The sequence below is a fragment of the Ipomoea triloba genome, chromosome 4, assembly GCF_003576645.1.
Source record: "Ipomoea triloba cultivar NCNSP0323 chromosome 4, ASM357664v1".
Taxonomy (NCBI): Eukaryota; Viridiplantae; Streptophyta; class Magnoliopsida; order Solanales; family Convolvulaceae; genus Ipomoea; species Ipomoea triloba.
The window spans coordinates 10,488,827-10,504,976 of NC_044919.1; the positions used below are offsets into that span (position 1 = coordinate 10,488,827).

Here is a 16,150-nt window from a genome sequence, read left to right on the forward strand (position 1 = left end):
TTTGATATGTGCATATTAACTTATTAAGCATGTGCCCTCTAACTATGATCTGCATTTTCCAATATCCAGGGGTTGGTTCTCTTGCTAAAACTAGTGGAGGCAAAGAAAAATAGTGTGTATCCATTAATTTTTTTTACTTGTGAATTTAACTTTAATATTGCCGATGACGACTGTAAGTGTTGAAAGAGTTTTTTCAGCAATGAAGATAGTGATTAGTGAAGAATAGATTGCGCAATTGAATGGGAGATATCTTGATGAATGATTGTTTGGTTACTGTACTTTTATTGAAAGGAATGTGTTGAAAAGCGTTGTTGACAAAGAAAAAGAGTATATACAACATTTTCAAAGTCTAAAAAAGTTTAAATACAATGTAAAATTTGTTATATTTAATGGTTTTGAGGAAAAGAAAAAAACAAAGTTGGAAATAATTTGGGAAATAATTTGTCTATGTACAAAGAAAACATAATGTAAAAGTACTTAATATTATATCTAATTATAATAACCTATTTTTTGTTTTTTGTTTAAAAAAAAAAAAGAACTTATTTTTTATTCTCACTAAAACCATATTATCACTGGCCTTTGATAAATTCATCTCACATTAAGGCATGCATATTATACTTTGAGTTAATTCCATTTTTGGTCCTAGATTTATAGGTGATAGTCCTTTTTTATTAAAACATCCACATTTGGTCCTAGTATTATTGTGGCATGACCATTTTTGGTTCTCCTTCAACAAAATCGTTAAAATGACCTTAAATACAATGGTATTTTGATCTTTTTTTTTCCAAAGTAAGTTCATCCGCTATATTTTTATTTTTACTTTATTAAAGAATGCATATTTGAAGACCGAAATGCCCTTTCATCTATGAGAATTTTAACGATTTTGTTGATAAAGGACCAAAAATGGTTATACCACAATAATACTATGACCAAAATGGGATGTTTTGAAGAAAAAAAAGACTAAAAGTGGAATGAAGCCTATAAATCTAAGCCCAAAATGGAATTAACTCTTATACTTTATAGTAACTCTTTCATTGACATTAACATTTTCCAAGTTTCCTATTTTTGAATAACTAACACTTCATTTATTACAGTAACAAACTTATTACGTAAACTGTCACTATTGACTACATCATTTCGCACGTAGTGCGAATAATATAGCTAGTAATACAATTAAATATGTAGAAAATGTCATTAAAGAAAACATAAATTGATCATATTTACATAAATCTTGCACGAATACTTCGCATTCTTAATTTGAAATTAAGAAATGCTATCCAAACATAGTCATAACATGACATTGCACAGAACTCAATGAAATTAAACCAAGTTCTCCTCCAATATGGGTTTATGCACAGTACTGCAACCACTGTTACCAACATAACTGTGTAAGCTATGAGAAAGCTTATGTAGAATGATTTCATGTCTATAAAATTGCTTTCTTCTTTGTCATTTTCATGTAACAACACTTGTGGTGGCGGCAATTCTTTATGGGTGCAAAGGTTGCTAAGTGGAGGGCCACAAAGAAGAGCATTTCCTTCATAACTGCTTGCATCAAATGTTGCAAATTGAGCTTTACGATCTGGGGTGGGACCACTTAAATTGTTGTGTGCTACACTGAACACTTCCAAGAAATTGAGTGCAATTAGTTGAGCAGGTATTCTCCCTTTTAACATGTTGTAGGAAAGATCTAAACTCTCAACCTTTGCAAGACCTGATAAGGTTATCGGGATACTTCCGGTGAGATTATTGTGCGAAAGATTCAAAGCATAAATTTTGCTCAAGTTTCCAAGATCAAGAGGAATGTTCCCAGTCAATTGGTTGCAAGATAGATCAATCCCTAACATGTATTCCAACACAATCCCTTGAAAAGAATGCGCTTGCAACTTGGTAGTAAATTCGGCCCGGATGTTGTGATTATCGATGAAATTGTTCTCCTCATTATATATTATAGCCAAAGGAAGGTGAAATGTCTTTGCAAATCTGCTTGTTTGCAAGTAGGAAATTGTTGCATCGGGCATAGGATTGCCTATTACTATCCAAGTGACATCTGTATTGTAGGATCCAAGCCCATCTGAAGTCATCCCACCCAAACAACGAGGGATTGAACCAGTAAGATTGTTGGAAGAGAGGTCAAGAATGCTTAGATCTCTCAATTGACATAATTGACTAGGGATAACCCCTTCAAAATGATTTCCTTTAAGGAGAAGAATGCTTAGCCCCTCAAGGTTTCCAATCCATTTGGGAATTGTTCCTCTAAAATTGTTATCACTAAGGTCTAGTGTTAGTAGAGAAGAACTATTACGAAATGCACGTGTGAGTTTACCTCCAAACCAATTATTGCTTAGATGAAGATGTCTTAAGGTGTCAGGGTTGAAGCAAGATGGAATTGAGCCTGATAACTTATTGTCTGATAAATCCAAGAGCTCAATCTCTTCTAAATCGCAAAACTCGATAGGAAATGGACCTTCAAGTTGATTCCCAGACAAAAAAAGATGGGCAAGATTTGTCATATTACCTATCCACTTTGGAAGTTCCCCATGCAAATGGTTGTTACTAAGGTCTATTGCTTCTAGATGAAAAAGAATATTGGTAGAGAGACTGTCAGGTATCTTACCCACAAAGTTGTTGTTGTCAAGTTGCAAGACTATCAATTCAAATGTATGTAGAGCTCCTAGAAATATTTGACCTTGGAACATGTTATTTGACAGTTTCAAAAGGTATAAAGAGTGACAATTAGTAGCCAACTTCTGTGGCAATTCCCCCGTCAAGTTGTTGTTTGACAAATCAAGATACCCTAAGGATTTAAGGTCACCAAAACTAGAAGGTAAGCTACCAACAAGGTTATTCCAAGACATGGTTAGTGCCTCTATGTTTGGAAAGTCAATATTTATATTTTCTGGGATTTGTCCACATATGTGATTCTCAGAGATGTTAATTGTGGTAAGGTGGAAATTGGATTTTTGTGGAAACTTGAGGATTCCTTTAAAAGCATTGCCACCCATGTAAAACCCTTCTAGTTTTGTGTTATTTTCGAACAACCAAGCAGGAAAATCACCTCCAACATTATTACTTGACAAATCAATGATTCTTAACTGATTTTGGTGAAGAAGGAAGCTTGGTAATCTAGGATATTGCCCTACACAGTTGGAGAGACTTAAACACTCTAGTTTGAAGGATGGGATGATAGGGCTTTTGAAACTATTAGTTTCCGAAATCACTTCATTGTTGGGAGCAAATATGCATTTGAGATTTGAGTGATTGCTAAATGACTCAAAAGAGATGGGGATTTGGAAGTGGTTATTCGGAATAGTTAAAGCTTCAAGTGATGTCAATCTAGATAAGGGGGAGGTAGCTATGTTACCAAAGAATTGATTAGATGATAGATCAATCAATCGAAGTGAAGTCAAGTTTCCTAGACAAGGGGGAAGCACTCCATTGAACTTATTGTTACTAAGTCTTAACTCTTGAAGGCTTTTAAGCTCACACCAACCTGCATGTAAAAAGTGTTTTTAATAAGTTCAAGTCACCATAACTAATTAAAAGACATATATAGGCCCGATTTGGTAACATAGTTAGCTTATCAGTTAATTTTAACTTATTTGACCACTAATAGTCTAATAGTTGTTCGACTTAGTTAAACAATCAATATGAGTGTTTGATTAATTAGCTAGCTTTTTATAACAACTTATTGCTCTAAAATGCTAACATTAAAAAAGCTGTTTTGAGCAACTTTTTTGAAAAAGTAATTTTGCATATAATTAACTATCAGCTAACAGCTAATTTACCAAACATTTTTCAACAATCAACTAATGCTATCAACTAGTCAAACTCATTAACTCAATCAGCTATCAGCTATTTACCAGACACCATCATAGTTACGTTGTTGATGAGAAAAACAAATGTTATGTGGGAAATTAAAACATGAAAATGTTGTATACCTTGACTAGGCAAGGATCCACTAAGTCCGCACCCAGAAAGTGAAATAACTTTGAGATGCTTCAATCCTCCAATGTTGTTAAAGACACTTTTGTCATGAGGGGAACCATCCAAGATCATATTTTCCAATTTGCTGAGATTTTTCAAGTCTAAAAATGATTGTAAACAATATCATTTGAGATTTGATGACACCGGCAGTTATAACACTTATATATATATGGATGGAAAGCTAATAACAAAACTTACAATGACTTTCTGTAAATAAATTATTTTGAAAGTAGAGAGTCTTGAGTGATGAAAAAACTGTCAAAGATTGTAGCAATTTGTTGTAGTTGGAGGTTGAACTATCTAGGTCATCTAGATGTAGCACTTGAAGATGGCATACATTTACAATGCCTGATAAGTGATCGTTACAAATTAGACATGGTAATGACAAAGGACCATGCACAATGAGATAAACTAGCTCAGATTGCTCATAGTTGATCGGTTCAAATAAAAAGATCAATAAAATTCATAAAATATTTGTAAATTAGGATTTGTATTACCATACATTTAGTAGTGATAAACCTGTCTACTCCCGTCTCACTTAAATCCAATTCTTCCAATTGGGTCAATGCAAGTACCTCTTAAAGTAATAGGAAAAAAATATTACAAAAGTGAGAGAACAAAAAATATATACATATATAATGAATAAGTCTAGAACATTACAAAAGTGAGAGAACAAAAAATATATACATATATAATGAATAAGTCTTTGTTCAAAACGTTTCAGATAATGTATCTATACGAAAGTGGGTTTGAACTCGCGACCTCTCTAAAAAAATGAGAGTGCACGATCTCTCTTAAGGGACGAGATTACACAACTGTCAACCAAGCTTATTAAAAAAGTATTATATTTTATAAGTCTAACTACGTGTCTCACACAAGACCAAATCATATATAACCGTGATAGATATTGGAAATAATGGGAAAATGCCATGATCAATTTCCCTTTGAAAATGGAAACTAACCGTTTACTTGTAGTGATCCTTCTATAGCGTCATTTGCAGAAAGGTCTACGAACCTTAACGATGGAAACTGTTTAAGACTTGAGAATATGGTATTATTGAAGCTATTAGCTCGTAAATGCAGAACTTTCAAATTTGGTAGTCCTGCCAAATTAAAGTATATCAAAACCAGCATTCACTCATATATAATGTTTTTAAATATTTAATAATTAACATTTTATTGATATTTGATATTTTTTACACTACGACGCAAGGACGAAGCAAAAAATTTCATCCCTTAAGGAAAAAAATTAAAACAAATGAGATATTTTGAAAGAAAAATTAATCAAAGTGGATAGATTTGACCTCTTACATACTTAACTATCTAAGCTACTTCATCTTTAAATAATGTATATCTATATTATTTACTTTATACACACACACATACATACATACATACATACTTACATACATACATACATACATATATATATATATATATATATATATATATATATAAGTGGTGGGGTAGGGGTAGAGGTGGGGGAGGGAGAGGGGGCAGCTGCCCGCTCCGTCCTGCTACAGATTTGGTATCTTCAGTCTACTTACTTCAGATGAGAATTCAAACTCTATCATTTAACTCAAACTGTTACAATAGAGTCTTATAAGGGCACCTAAAACTCTCCTAGACTATAAGAAAGGTACAGACAATCATTCTACTCCATACAACTCACTAGCCACACATAGTATACCAACTTGTACAATTGAACCATAAGATTTATTGACATTTATTAATTGAAACTCAAATAACCATACCTTTATTGGTGACAAAGCTACTAACTCCATTCTCAGATAAATCCAACTCTTCCAAAGCAAGCAGCTCTTAGAAAATAGAAAAGAAATAAAAATTAGTCAACCAATAAGATATATATAATATAGTAGTGGGAAATATTGAAAAATAATGGGAAAATACCATGATACAAAAATAAAAGTTAGTCAACCAATACGATATAATACAGTAGTGAGAAATATTAGAAATAATGGGAAAATATCACGACACAGAAAATTAGTTGAAAACTAACCATTAATTACTTGTAGTGTTCCATTTATAGCATTATTTTCTGAGAGGTCTAAGAATCTGAGTGATGAAAATTGTTTGACACTTGAGATTATACTGTTATCGAAGTCATTTTTTGCTGCACGTAGAATTTCCAAATTGTGTAGTCCTGCCAAATTAAAGTAGTATATGGACACTCAAATATGAAGATTTTAAATGCTTTATACTACTATGCTTCTTTATAAAACTAAAAAGAATTGTAGCATTTTGGTCATATAAATTAATTGGATTGAAAAATAAAGACAAAAAAGTGATCATGTGATAAAATGTCATATATTGCCTAATTGACAGAGATGGAGACTAAACTGGCCGCCATCTCCCAGGGATGGAGACCCGTTGACGGAGATGGCGACTGGTTAGTCGACATCTCCAAGAGACGGAGAAGGCGACCAACCAGTCGCCATCTCTAATCGACGGAGAAGGTGACTGGTGAGTCTCCTTCTCCGGCAACGCCTTACTCTCCTTCGGCGATTTTTATTGTTGGACAATCACCGGAATTTTAGTGACCTGGTATTACAAGCCACTAATAGGTAATTGGGTCTTGATGAACTAAATTAACATGAGTTTTCAGGTAATGTTTGAAGGCCTATTTGACCCTTTTTCGCAAATACTTTTGATCACATCAATTTGGTTAAAAAATGGAGGGAAAAAGGTGACTTGTGACAAAATGGCATCACTATTTTTTTCATGTATTAGAAAATTCATGTTTATCTAAAAATTAAAAAATTAAAAAAAAATTAAAAAAAAAACCCATTTATAGTAACCAAGTTGGATCGACACCAGTATAAGCCTTACACAACCATGGTATACATGTCTTATGTGACTTGATAGGATACTATATATATAACAAATGGATCCGTCTGACTTGACCACCCTTTTCAGACATATCATATATTCATATATACACACACCGACATATACATATATACACACTCTCTCCGTGTGTGCATATATATATATATATATATATGTGTGTGTGTGTACCATGCACGGGCCCAAAATTTTGGAATGTATTGTCCGAAATGTCTAACTCCTTTAAATTTGTGAAATCATTTATACCTGTCCAGATAAAGTTGCATTGTATAAGTTGAATGCTTGTAATATAAATGTTATAGCTACAAACAAATACCTTTTGAGGAATTAAACTTGAATTTACTTACTGCAAATTGTTTGGACATTGCTCTCACTCATAAAGTTACCACTTAAGTGTAAAAATTCAAGTCCTTTCAAGTTTGAAAGTCTTTCATGACCTGTAACACCTATACATTAAAAAAAAAAAAAAAAAAAAAAAGATTATAACTTGGTTGACCCCCACTACATGTAAATCAAATAAGTAAATGGTATAAAAAGAGTTATCCAGTTAAAAAAAAAAAATACACACACAGATAGAGTTGTCCAGTTAAAAAATACACACACACACACATATATATAAGCAAAAGAAGACAGTAATATTGTAATTAAATTTAAAAATCATATTGTGATTACCAGATTCACTAAGACGATTTCCAGCGAGATTGAGATATTGAAGAGATACGAGGTGACTGAGAGATGAAAGAACACTACGATTGAAGTAATTTTCCGTCAAGTTTAGGACCTCCAACTTACTTAATTCCGATAGTTTCTCAAACCCTGCACACATAACATCACAAATTTATACAATTAGTTATATAAATACTTATGTTTTATAATATATAGCATTAATAGGTACTTAAATATAAACCAAACCTTGATTCTCCACCCATCCATCCAACCAATTCCTTGCCAAGGAAAGGAGCCTTAGCATTTTAAAAGGAAGGAAAAGAGAGGCATTGAATTGCCAACGATCTTGTATCCCATACCAATAAGATCTTGTGGAATCAAGAGAAATTAAAACCAAAATGCTTTGTAGTAGTGTCACACACTATGTTTGCCCACTCACAACAATCAGACCTATTATCATCTATCCATGATGGAAGAGAGTTACCATATGGATAGTTTATGTTTGATTTGAGCTGTAAAAGTGCAACCCTTTCTTCTTCCCAACAACCACGGCAAAGCCAAAAGTTTGCCAGAACTAATGTTATGATGAGGGGGATAATCCAAAACTTGCCCATTTTGATGACAGTACAAAAGTAGACAATTCAAAATGTGGTGTGTGGAGTTGTGTTCTCTTGTGGCTCCTCTTTAAAAAAGAAGGGAATCAGGGAATTACTTGGAAGGAATTGGTCTTGTAGAATGAATTATAAAATAGGGTAACTCTAATCAAGTTGGTCAAATAATATATTACTTGATGCTGAAAGTATATTATTTTATATACTATTAATTTATTAACTAATATATATTTAATACATAAATAATATAATTTTAATATATTAAAAATGTACATTTTATTTATTATTTATATAATTATGTGGACCATGGTCCTCATAAAAATTTGCCACACCTGAGTTGGAAAAGCAATACATTTACTGGGATTTATTGTGCCAGTAATAGGATTACGTACACGTTACGTGTTTTAAATAGGCAAATAGCTCAATAGACCTAATAACGAATTAACGAGAGTATGTATTCAATCACGACGTATGTAAATTTTTTAAGATTTTTAAAGTGATAAATTTTAATAAATTTTTAATAATTTTTATAGAATTGTTTTAAACTTTGTAAGAATTTATACAAATTTATATATAAAAATATTTAATGTAATATTTTGTTTATAGAATACGTTGAGAATGAAATGTCAATTTTAGAATATATTTATTCTGATATATGGTTCGATTTTGATAGCAATGAATAGAATTCACGGAATTAACTATTCCCTTTACAATGAAAGTATGAAACTATACTAGTCATTTCCAAGACTCACTTACTATTAGTTATTTTTATTCCATTAGGATTATCTATTTTTTTTTAATTCAAAAATACTCTTAATTCTTATATACCCTTCATATAAATAAATAAATAAATAAATAAATAAATAAATATATATATATATATATATATATATATATATATATATATATATATATATATATATATATATATATATATATATTTCTAAACCTCCTTTAAACTCATACAATTAATATGTCAACTTCTATCATAGCTAAGGTACGATAATATGTTTCTATATTTTTTATTTATTTTTTTCTTTCTTTCAGTTTCATATATGGGTGTAAATATAGTTCTTTTTTTTTAATTTCAATTACATATTTTTGTATATATGTATCTATTTTTGTGTTTTTTCTCCAAATTTTATGTATGTATACTTATTTCACACACATATATATACATGCTTGTCGTCATATGAAAATCATGCTTAGGTGAGAATTTGCGAACTAGTGCATGAGTGCATACAATCTACTACATAAATGTACACAATCTATTGTTAGGCATGCCTAAATAACGGTGAAGACCCTCAAATAGTTGTGTGTGCATTCGTATAGTAAATTGTGTGCACTCATATAATTCTCACGTTCTCATTTAAAGCATGATTCCCAACACTACACACACCCCTCACAATCCACCACGCTATGTAATAATATAAGGGTGTGTTTGGTTGACAGGTTTTGGTATAAGGTATGGGTATCAAAGTGATTGTTATTGTTTGGTTGATAGGTTTTTAGAATACTACTATGGGTTTGAAATACTCCATTAATTGAAAAATTCATACCCTTATTAAATAAGAATTTCATTTCTCTTCCTCTTTTCTTCCGCAACTATTAATAATCATTCTCATTCCACCCTACTACCAAACATGCAAAATACTTTCACCAAAATTCATTACCATTACCAAGTATTTGATGATCATACCGATTCCGATTCATATGCGGACCAAACATATCCTAAGACTTTTCCAAGTAATTAAAGGTCATCCGATCCATTGCCCGTCAAAGAAGAAGTGGAAGCATATACCAATTATTTTCCAAGTCAAGATCTTCATTAGCCCGTCAAAGAAGAAGTGGAAGCATATACTAATCATTTTCCTAGTCAAGATCTTCATTAGTCCGTCAAAGAAGAAGTCGAAGCATATATACCAATTATTTTCCAAGTCAAGATCTTCATTAGACAACGACATACCATGGACATGATTCAAAATGACATTCATACTATATACATGCAATTAATATATTGTATATCTTCAGTTACTAGATGATGTACTTATAAATAAGTTTAAGCTATATAATATTTTAAATTACATATACATAATTTATTAAATGCAAGTTATGCAGGTATATAACTTATTACATATACAAAGAGTCAACAGTTACCTCCACTAAAGCTCAAACTCACTCCCATTATTCATGTGGGAGTATAAACCGGGACACCAGGTGCCACTAGACCACAAGGTCTTTGGCTTAGGTACATAATATGTTAATTGTAATAGGTACATAATATATTAACTGTAAGCACTTAATTTAAATGTCATTTTGAATCAGAGTCCACAATACAAGATAAATCCTAGTGTAGGTATAAACAATTGAACACGCAATGGGTGGGCCACAAATGGGTGCAAAAATTCAAACAAACACAGTCGCTATGTATAATAATTTGTATCATCAAAATTTATAAATTATAATAATATTTTATTCCTAACACATTGAAAAATTTAAGGGTGTATTATAACAATATTTTATTCTTAGTCTCCCATAAGTAAAATAACAATGTTATCAGCAAAAGACAAGTTTAGAACAATGAGCAATGAGTTGAGAAAAAGAAGCCCCCTTCTGAGCAATGAGCATGGATAACAACTCAACTACAACAACAAAGAGGTTTGGGGATATTGGACCCCCTTGCCCCAATTCCCCAAACCCCTAGAAGATTAGAAAAATCCTTTTTGTTTCCCATTTACAATCATAGAGTACCAAATGTTATTTATTGTTTTATTCACCTTTAAAAAATTAGCACTAAAATGACATTTAAGTGGCCATTTTGTAGTACAATTTAAAGTGGGGTCCACAACCGTTCGGGGGAGAAGGGTTTGAGCAAGTGCTTAAACCAGAGCATGTGGCTTTAATTTTCACCTGAAAGGCATAAATCTACAATTTTTATCAGATTAAACAAAGGGAAAATGACACTTTTTCCCCCTATGTTATGTGCATATAGCACTTTTTCCCCGTGTGTTATTAAAGTGGCATTTTTTACACCTGAAATGTTAAATTGACATTTTTATCCTTAAGAATAATTATTTCATTTATTTTTCTTCTCCAACAAATTATTACTTATATGTATGGATGATCACGATTCAGTTCGAACCTAACCAAACACTGTAGCAATCATACTGAAATCGTATGGACGATTCTGGTTACGATTCAGAACCGAAAAAATAAAATTAAATAATTGTTGAACCGTGAACCGAAATTGAACCACAGTCATATATAGTGAAAATGATCAAACACTTATTTTGATAAATCAGTACGGTTCGATTACAATTTTCAATTTTGAACCGTCAATCAAAACTTATTTATTTATTTATTTATTTTTATAATTTTATTTCTTATTTAAAAATAGTCTAAATTCAACAATTATTTTATTTTATTTTTTTCGGTTCTGAATCGTAACCGTAACCGTCCATACTATTTAAGTTCAATTGCTACAGTACTCTATTAGGTTCGTATCGAACCATGATCTTTCATACATATTAGTAATAATTGGTTAGAGAATAAAAATAAATGAAATAGTTATTTTTAAAGGCAAAAATGTCAATTTAACATTATAGGAGGAAAAACTATCACTTTTAAAATAACTGAGGGAGAAAAACTGTCACTTTAATAACTCAAGGAGAAAAAGTGCTATATACTCATAACATAGAGAGAAAAAGTGTCATTTTCCCTTAAACAAATAATACTAAACCACATTATGAAACAGCAACCATGGATAGGCTCGAACACGCTCCCAAGTATATATTACACTACATATAGAGAATACAAAAAATTCAAGAAAGACCAAATGGCACTTGGAGAATTTTCCTTGTGAAATCCGGTTCTAAAGAAAATATAATTAAGAGGTTGAAATTCCAAGAGTTAACCCACTATACCAAAATAATCTTATGGAAATCATACCAAACATGACAAACACCCATCCAGCCATATCTAGATACTACAGTATGCATAGTTTTATGCTGAATCATTTTCTGACTTGGACTCTTCCTTTGACTTCAATGCCACTGATGGTGATGGAGACCCGTCTTGACCCATTTCTGCCCTCAGATCATTAATGCTCTGCTCCAATTCATCAATCCGATTGCCCATCTCATCAAGTGCAACATTGTCAAGGGCAAAATTTATTTTTACACAAAGCATAAGGCACTCTTAAACATTCCCATGACAGTAAAAGAGACTACATTCATCATGACACCTTTCTTATCGCCATTGGCAGTAGCAACATATTCAGTTAAAATTGATTTTGAATTGTAGCTTAAATTAGTCCTGCATCCCAAAAGGACCCAAACAAGAAAGTTCATTTTCACATCCTTGGATATTTTTGTTCTCTTTCAAATGAAACATATATTTAGGGTACGTTTGGAAAGCAGGAAAATAACTTCTGGAAAATGTTTTCTATGAGTTCATTTTCAGTGTTTGGATGTACTCCGGAAAACTGTCTTTGGTTGTTTGGTTCATTTTCCGGAAAATGAGTGAAAAATGAGTAGAAATATATAATTATATATTTTTATTATTTTATTTAAAATATAAAAATATATAAACTAATAATATTTATTATAAATTAATTAATTAATTAAAAATATTATTAAAAAAAAAAAAAAAAAAAAAGACGGCGGCTGCCCGGTTTCCGGCGGAAACCAGTCCGCCGACTGAGGAGGGACGGCTTGCTATGGAGCCTTGTTCCCATTTCCGAAAAACGACTTCCGGACTTTTTGTCCGGAAGTTGTTTTCCGGAATTTTGCATTGATTTTCCGTGGTCAACGGAAAATGTTTTCTGTTGACCACGTTTTCCTGCTGTTGCCAAACACACGAAGCCCGGAAAATGATTTCCGGAAATCATTTTCCGGGCTTCCAAACACACCCTTAGTATAACTTGTGTTGCTGACTAAAGGAAATGCATGAAATAGTTGGTCTAAGAAAGAAATGCAACAGTGCAAGAGGTATATTAAAAAAAAGGTGGTATAATATAAAAAGAAGTCCATGGAAAAGGATATTTTTTGAAATGATGGATTCAGACATTGCCTGAAACCTAGTTTGCTGCAATGAAAAGGAAAATCATTTAAAAATTGATAGATCTTTGAAACATTCAAATGATAGAATTAATCAAAGAAAAATCCTGGAGGAGCCCGAAAACTCACCATTTGTTGAAGAAGATTTTGTACCTGAAAGGGGTATGGAAAGAAAACAAGGGACAAGCAAAAAAAAAAAGGAAAGAGGTCAATAAAGGTAATGGCTATAGGTGAATAGGTGATCAATACATCCAAAACATCAAGTATACAAAAGATACCATCCTGTATATGATATGTTAACAACCATGCTCCTATCATAATAGTAAAATATATTCAGGGTTAAGAAAGTATGCTAGAGGGTCACCATTAATTTTCTTGTAAATTTCTAATAAATAGAACCATAATAAAAGTACCATATCAATAATCACTAATAATAACAATATCAGCTTTTTTTTCATAAGAATGATCATATTTCAATATTAATAAAGCTTATGAAAAAGAAGAAAATTTAGGTCCCTATTTTTCCCCAAAACAGCAACCTTGACAAACATTCACCATGAACAAAAGAATGTATACTAGAAATCTTAATAGTTGAGATCAGTATTCATTAAATCCATTTTCTATTGCTGATATTATAATTGGAAAATCCAAGTTTGCTTGTTAGACACCCTGGAGTATTTATCTCAAAGAAAGTGAAAATTGAATAGTTTATATGAAAACTTACAAATACAGTCATATCAGCGCTTTGTTTTGAACTATCTCCATCATGCCCATCCTGCCAAATGCCAATTTCAGCAGTTCAACAAAAGAATACACATATAACCAGACAGATTTGAGGCTAGAACACAAATTCGCTTCCACAGGAAAATAATCCAGGTAGAAAACTTCATCTGTGATTTCTTAAGCATCTTTACATTTTAATGACATTGATGCTGAAATAGAAATCTTCTCTATTTCAATTTAACTAGTACAGAGTATTACAATATGCTTATACAGCCCCTAGACTGTTATAGTTAGTGCCTTTGTTGCACTCAATCATAATAGATACTGAGGTTAACAACTTAACGGAAACTTGTATCAATTAAATTTATTTGTCATATACCCACTGGAAACTAAAACTCAAGAATGACAAAACTAGGAAATACAACTTAATTGTCTCAAGATATAGCAAAAATGAGGCCATTAAAAGTGTGAAAATCCTAATCACTTAGTAAATAAATATGAAAGGAGAAAAACGACACTTGAAAGTAAATATGAATATTAGAAAAAGAGAATGTTTTTAGCAAATATGAATATCAGAAAGGGCACATATTAACCTTGAAACAAGTTCTTAATAGAAAGGTTCCCATTCCTAAGCTCCATGAAAATAATCATAATTCTCATCTCATAGACAACTAGCAAACATAGATCAAGCTCAACTAACTTCCATTCAGAAACTCTACAAACATGACACTTGTTGAAAATTATAAGCAGAAATCATAAGTAGGGTTTTCCACAGGAAATGGCAAAGCTATATATATATTATCTACCAAAATTGAGCATCACACTCCACAGCCCATTAGAAGTGAAGTCTGAAGCCACCTAAGACAATCTCTCTTAGTTTATACGACCACATCCCAGCTAACGTGAAAACTGCGTTCATCATTTCAGTACAATTCTACACATTCTCGTTTTATATCAATAAATTGGTAATATTTTTCTCAATTAGCTTGAAAACTATAATACATAGTCCAAAATCTAAAAGCAGCAGTTCAAACAGGCCGAATATAGTTCATATGTAAAAGGTAAATTATTTAGCCCTAAATCTCAAATAAAACTCAATTGATTTGATTTTCAGGAACAGAAAAATAAAACCAAATCAGATTTACCATTAATTCCGATTGATTCTCGAAGCTCTGGAGTCCGAATGAGGAAGGTGGTTTGATTTACTTGTGGGTGTAAATGTGTAGAGCGGAAGTGCGAAAATGGGGAGTGTGATTTTTTGTGAGTTTTTATGATAATTTGAATTTTGAAATGATAAAATGGGTCCCCCCACCTTTGTAATTTCTGCTTATCATCCCTTTAACCCTTTTAGAAAATTGAACTCAAAAAAAAAAAAAAAAAAAAAAAAAAAAAAAAAAGAGAGAGAGAGAGAGAACTCAATCCGCAATAAATTTCATGTTAAAAATAAAAAATAAAAATAAAAATAACAAGATTCCTTTCAAAAGAAATGAAAAAAAAAATGTTCAAATAAGTGTTTGAACTCTACTTGATAAAATAATTAGGTCATTAAACTTTTAAATGGTGTAATTAAACCATCTAAAATATTATTTTCGTGCATAGAAGTCCACCAATTGGTTATGGGCCTGTCATAACCGGTCACTACCATTCCAGCAAAAATTCGATGAACTTTGATGACTCTTCGACAGTCCTCGATCTACCAAATAGAAACCAAACCGTACTATAATGTTAAACCGAATGATATCATTTTTTTAATACCGAAATACTGAAACTGAACCAAATCCCGAAACGTCCACCCCTATTTCAACATATATATATATATATATATATATATATATATATATATATATATATATATATATATATATGTCCAACGAAATTAGTAAAAAGTTACTCATCATACATTGTCCAAGTGACTCAATATCTCATCGATTGTATTATTGTTACTTTCCATAAAGAAGGTTTTAAGTTCAAGTCTCACCTCAATCGGGGTCGGAATATTTGTTGAACTTATTTTGGTGTTTCTTTCAAAAATCAATTAGACTCAAAATATTTAGTGTAATATTTGTCATGATTGTCAAAGTACAAGGTAATTAACTTGTATTTTTATCAATTATAATGTTCTGCTTACAGAGTTTCAATTGTGAGAAAATGTAAGGTTGTCATATTTAGAGACATACAAAATTATGGGGTCTTAAATTTAGTCAATTGGGAATTATAACCATTTGTTACCCGAAAGAT

General features: G+C 31.6%; 2 protein-coding genes across 2 annotated transcripts; both read right to left on the minus strand.

Moving 5' to 3' along the window:
• Window positions 1-1,208: 1,208 nt before the first annotated feature.
• On the minus strand, window positions 1,209-8,135 carry LOC116015776 (receptor-like protein 15). The gene is made up of 11 exons (XM_031255948.1): window positions 7,961-8,135; window positions 7,528-7,671; window positions 7,203-7,301; window positions 7,027-7,101; window positions 6,008-6,151; window positions 5,742-5,807; window positions 4,950-5,090; window positions 4,490-4,564; window positions 4,186-4,335; window positions 3,942-4,088; window positions 1,209-3,493 (listed from the first exon to the last, which is right to left on the minus strand). The coding sequence occupies exons 1-11, from the start codon at window positions 8,133-8,135 to the stop codon at window positions 1,221-1,223; spliced, it is 3,489 nt and encodes a 1,162-aa protein (XP_031111808.1). The 3' UTR covers window positions 1,209-1,220.
• A 3,691-nt stretch (window positions 8,136-11,826) lies between these two features.
• Window positions 11,827-15,186, minus strand: LOC116015438 (heat shock factor-binding protein-like). Its single transcript, XM_031255505.1, has 5 exons — window positions 15,058-15,186; window positions 13,914-13,964; window positions 13,319-13,342; window positions 13,175-13,217; window positions 11,827-12,277 (listed from the first exon to the last, which is right to left on the minus strand). Exons 1-5 carry the CDS (start codon window positions 15,058-15,060, stop codon window positions 12,135-12,137), a joined length of 264 nt encoding a protein of 87 aa, XP_031111365.1. The 5' UTR covers window positions 15,061-15,186; the 3' UTR covers window positions 11,827-12,134.
• Window positions 15,187-16,150: the final 964 nt, after the last annotated feature.

Coding starts and splice junctions, on each gene's coding strand:
- LOC116015776 (XM_031255948.1), bottom strand. CDS start 8,135: ATGGGCAAGTTTTGGATTATCCCCCTCATCATAACATTAGTTCTGGCA. Junction 4,089..4,185: donor TTTATTTACAGAAAGTCATT/GTAAGTTTTGTT, acceptor AATCATTTTTAG/ACTTGAAAAATCTCAGCAAA. Junction 3,494..3,941: donor TGGATCCTTGCCTAGTCAAG/GTATACAACATT, acceptor TTTTACATGCAG/GTTGGTGTGAGCTTAAAAGC.
- LOC116015438 (XM_031255505.1), bottom strand. Junction 13,343..13,913: donor GCGCTGATATGACTGTATTT/GTAAGTTTTCAT, acceptor TACCCCTTTCAG/GTACAAAATCTTCTTCAACA. Junction 13,218..13,318: donor AAAATCTTCTTCAACAAATG/GTGAGTTTTCGG, acceptor TTTTCATTGCAG/CAAACTAGGTTTCAGGCAAT.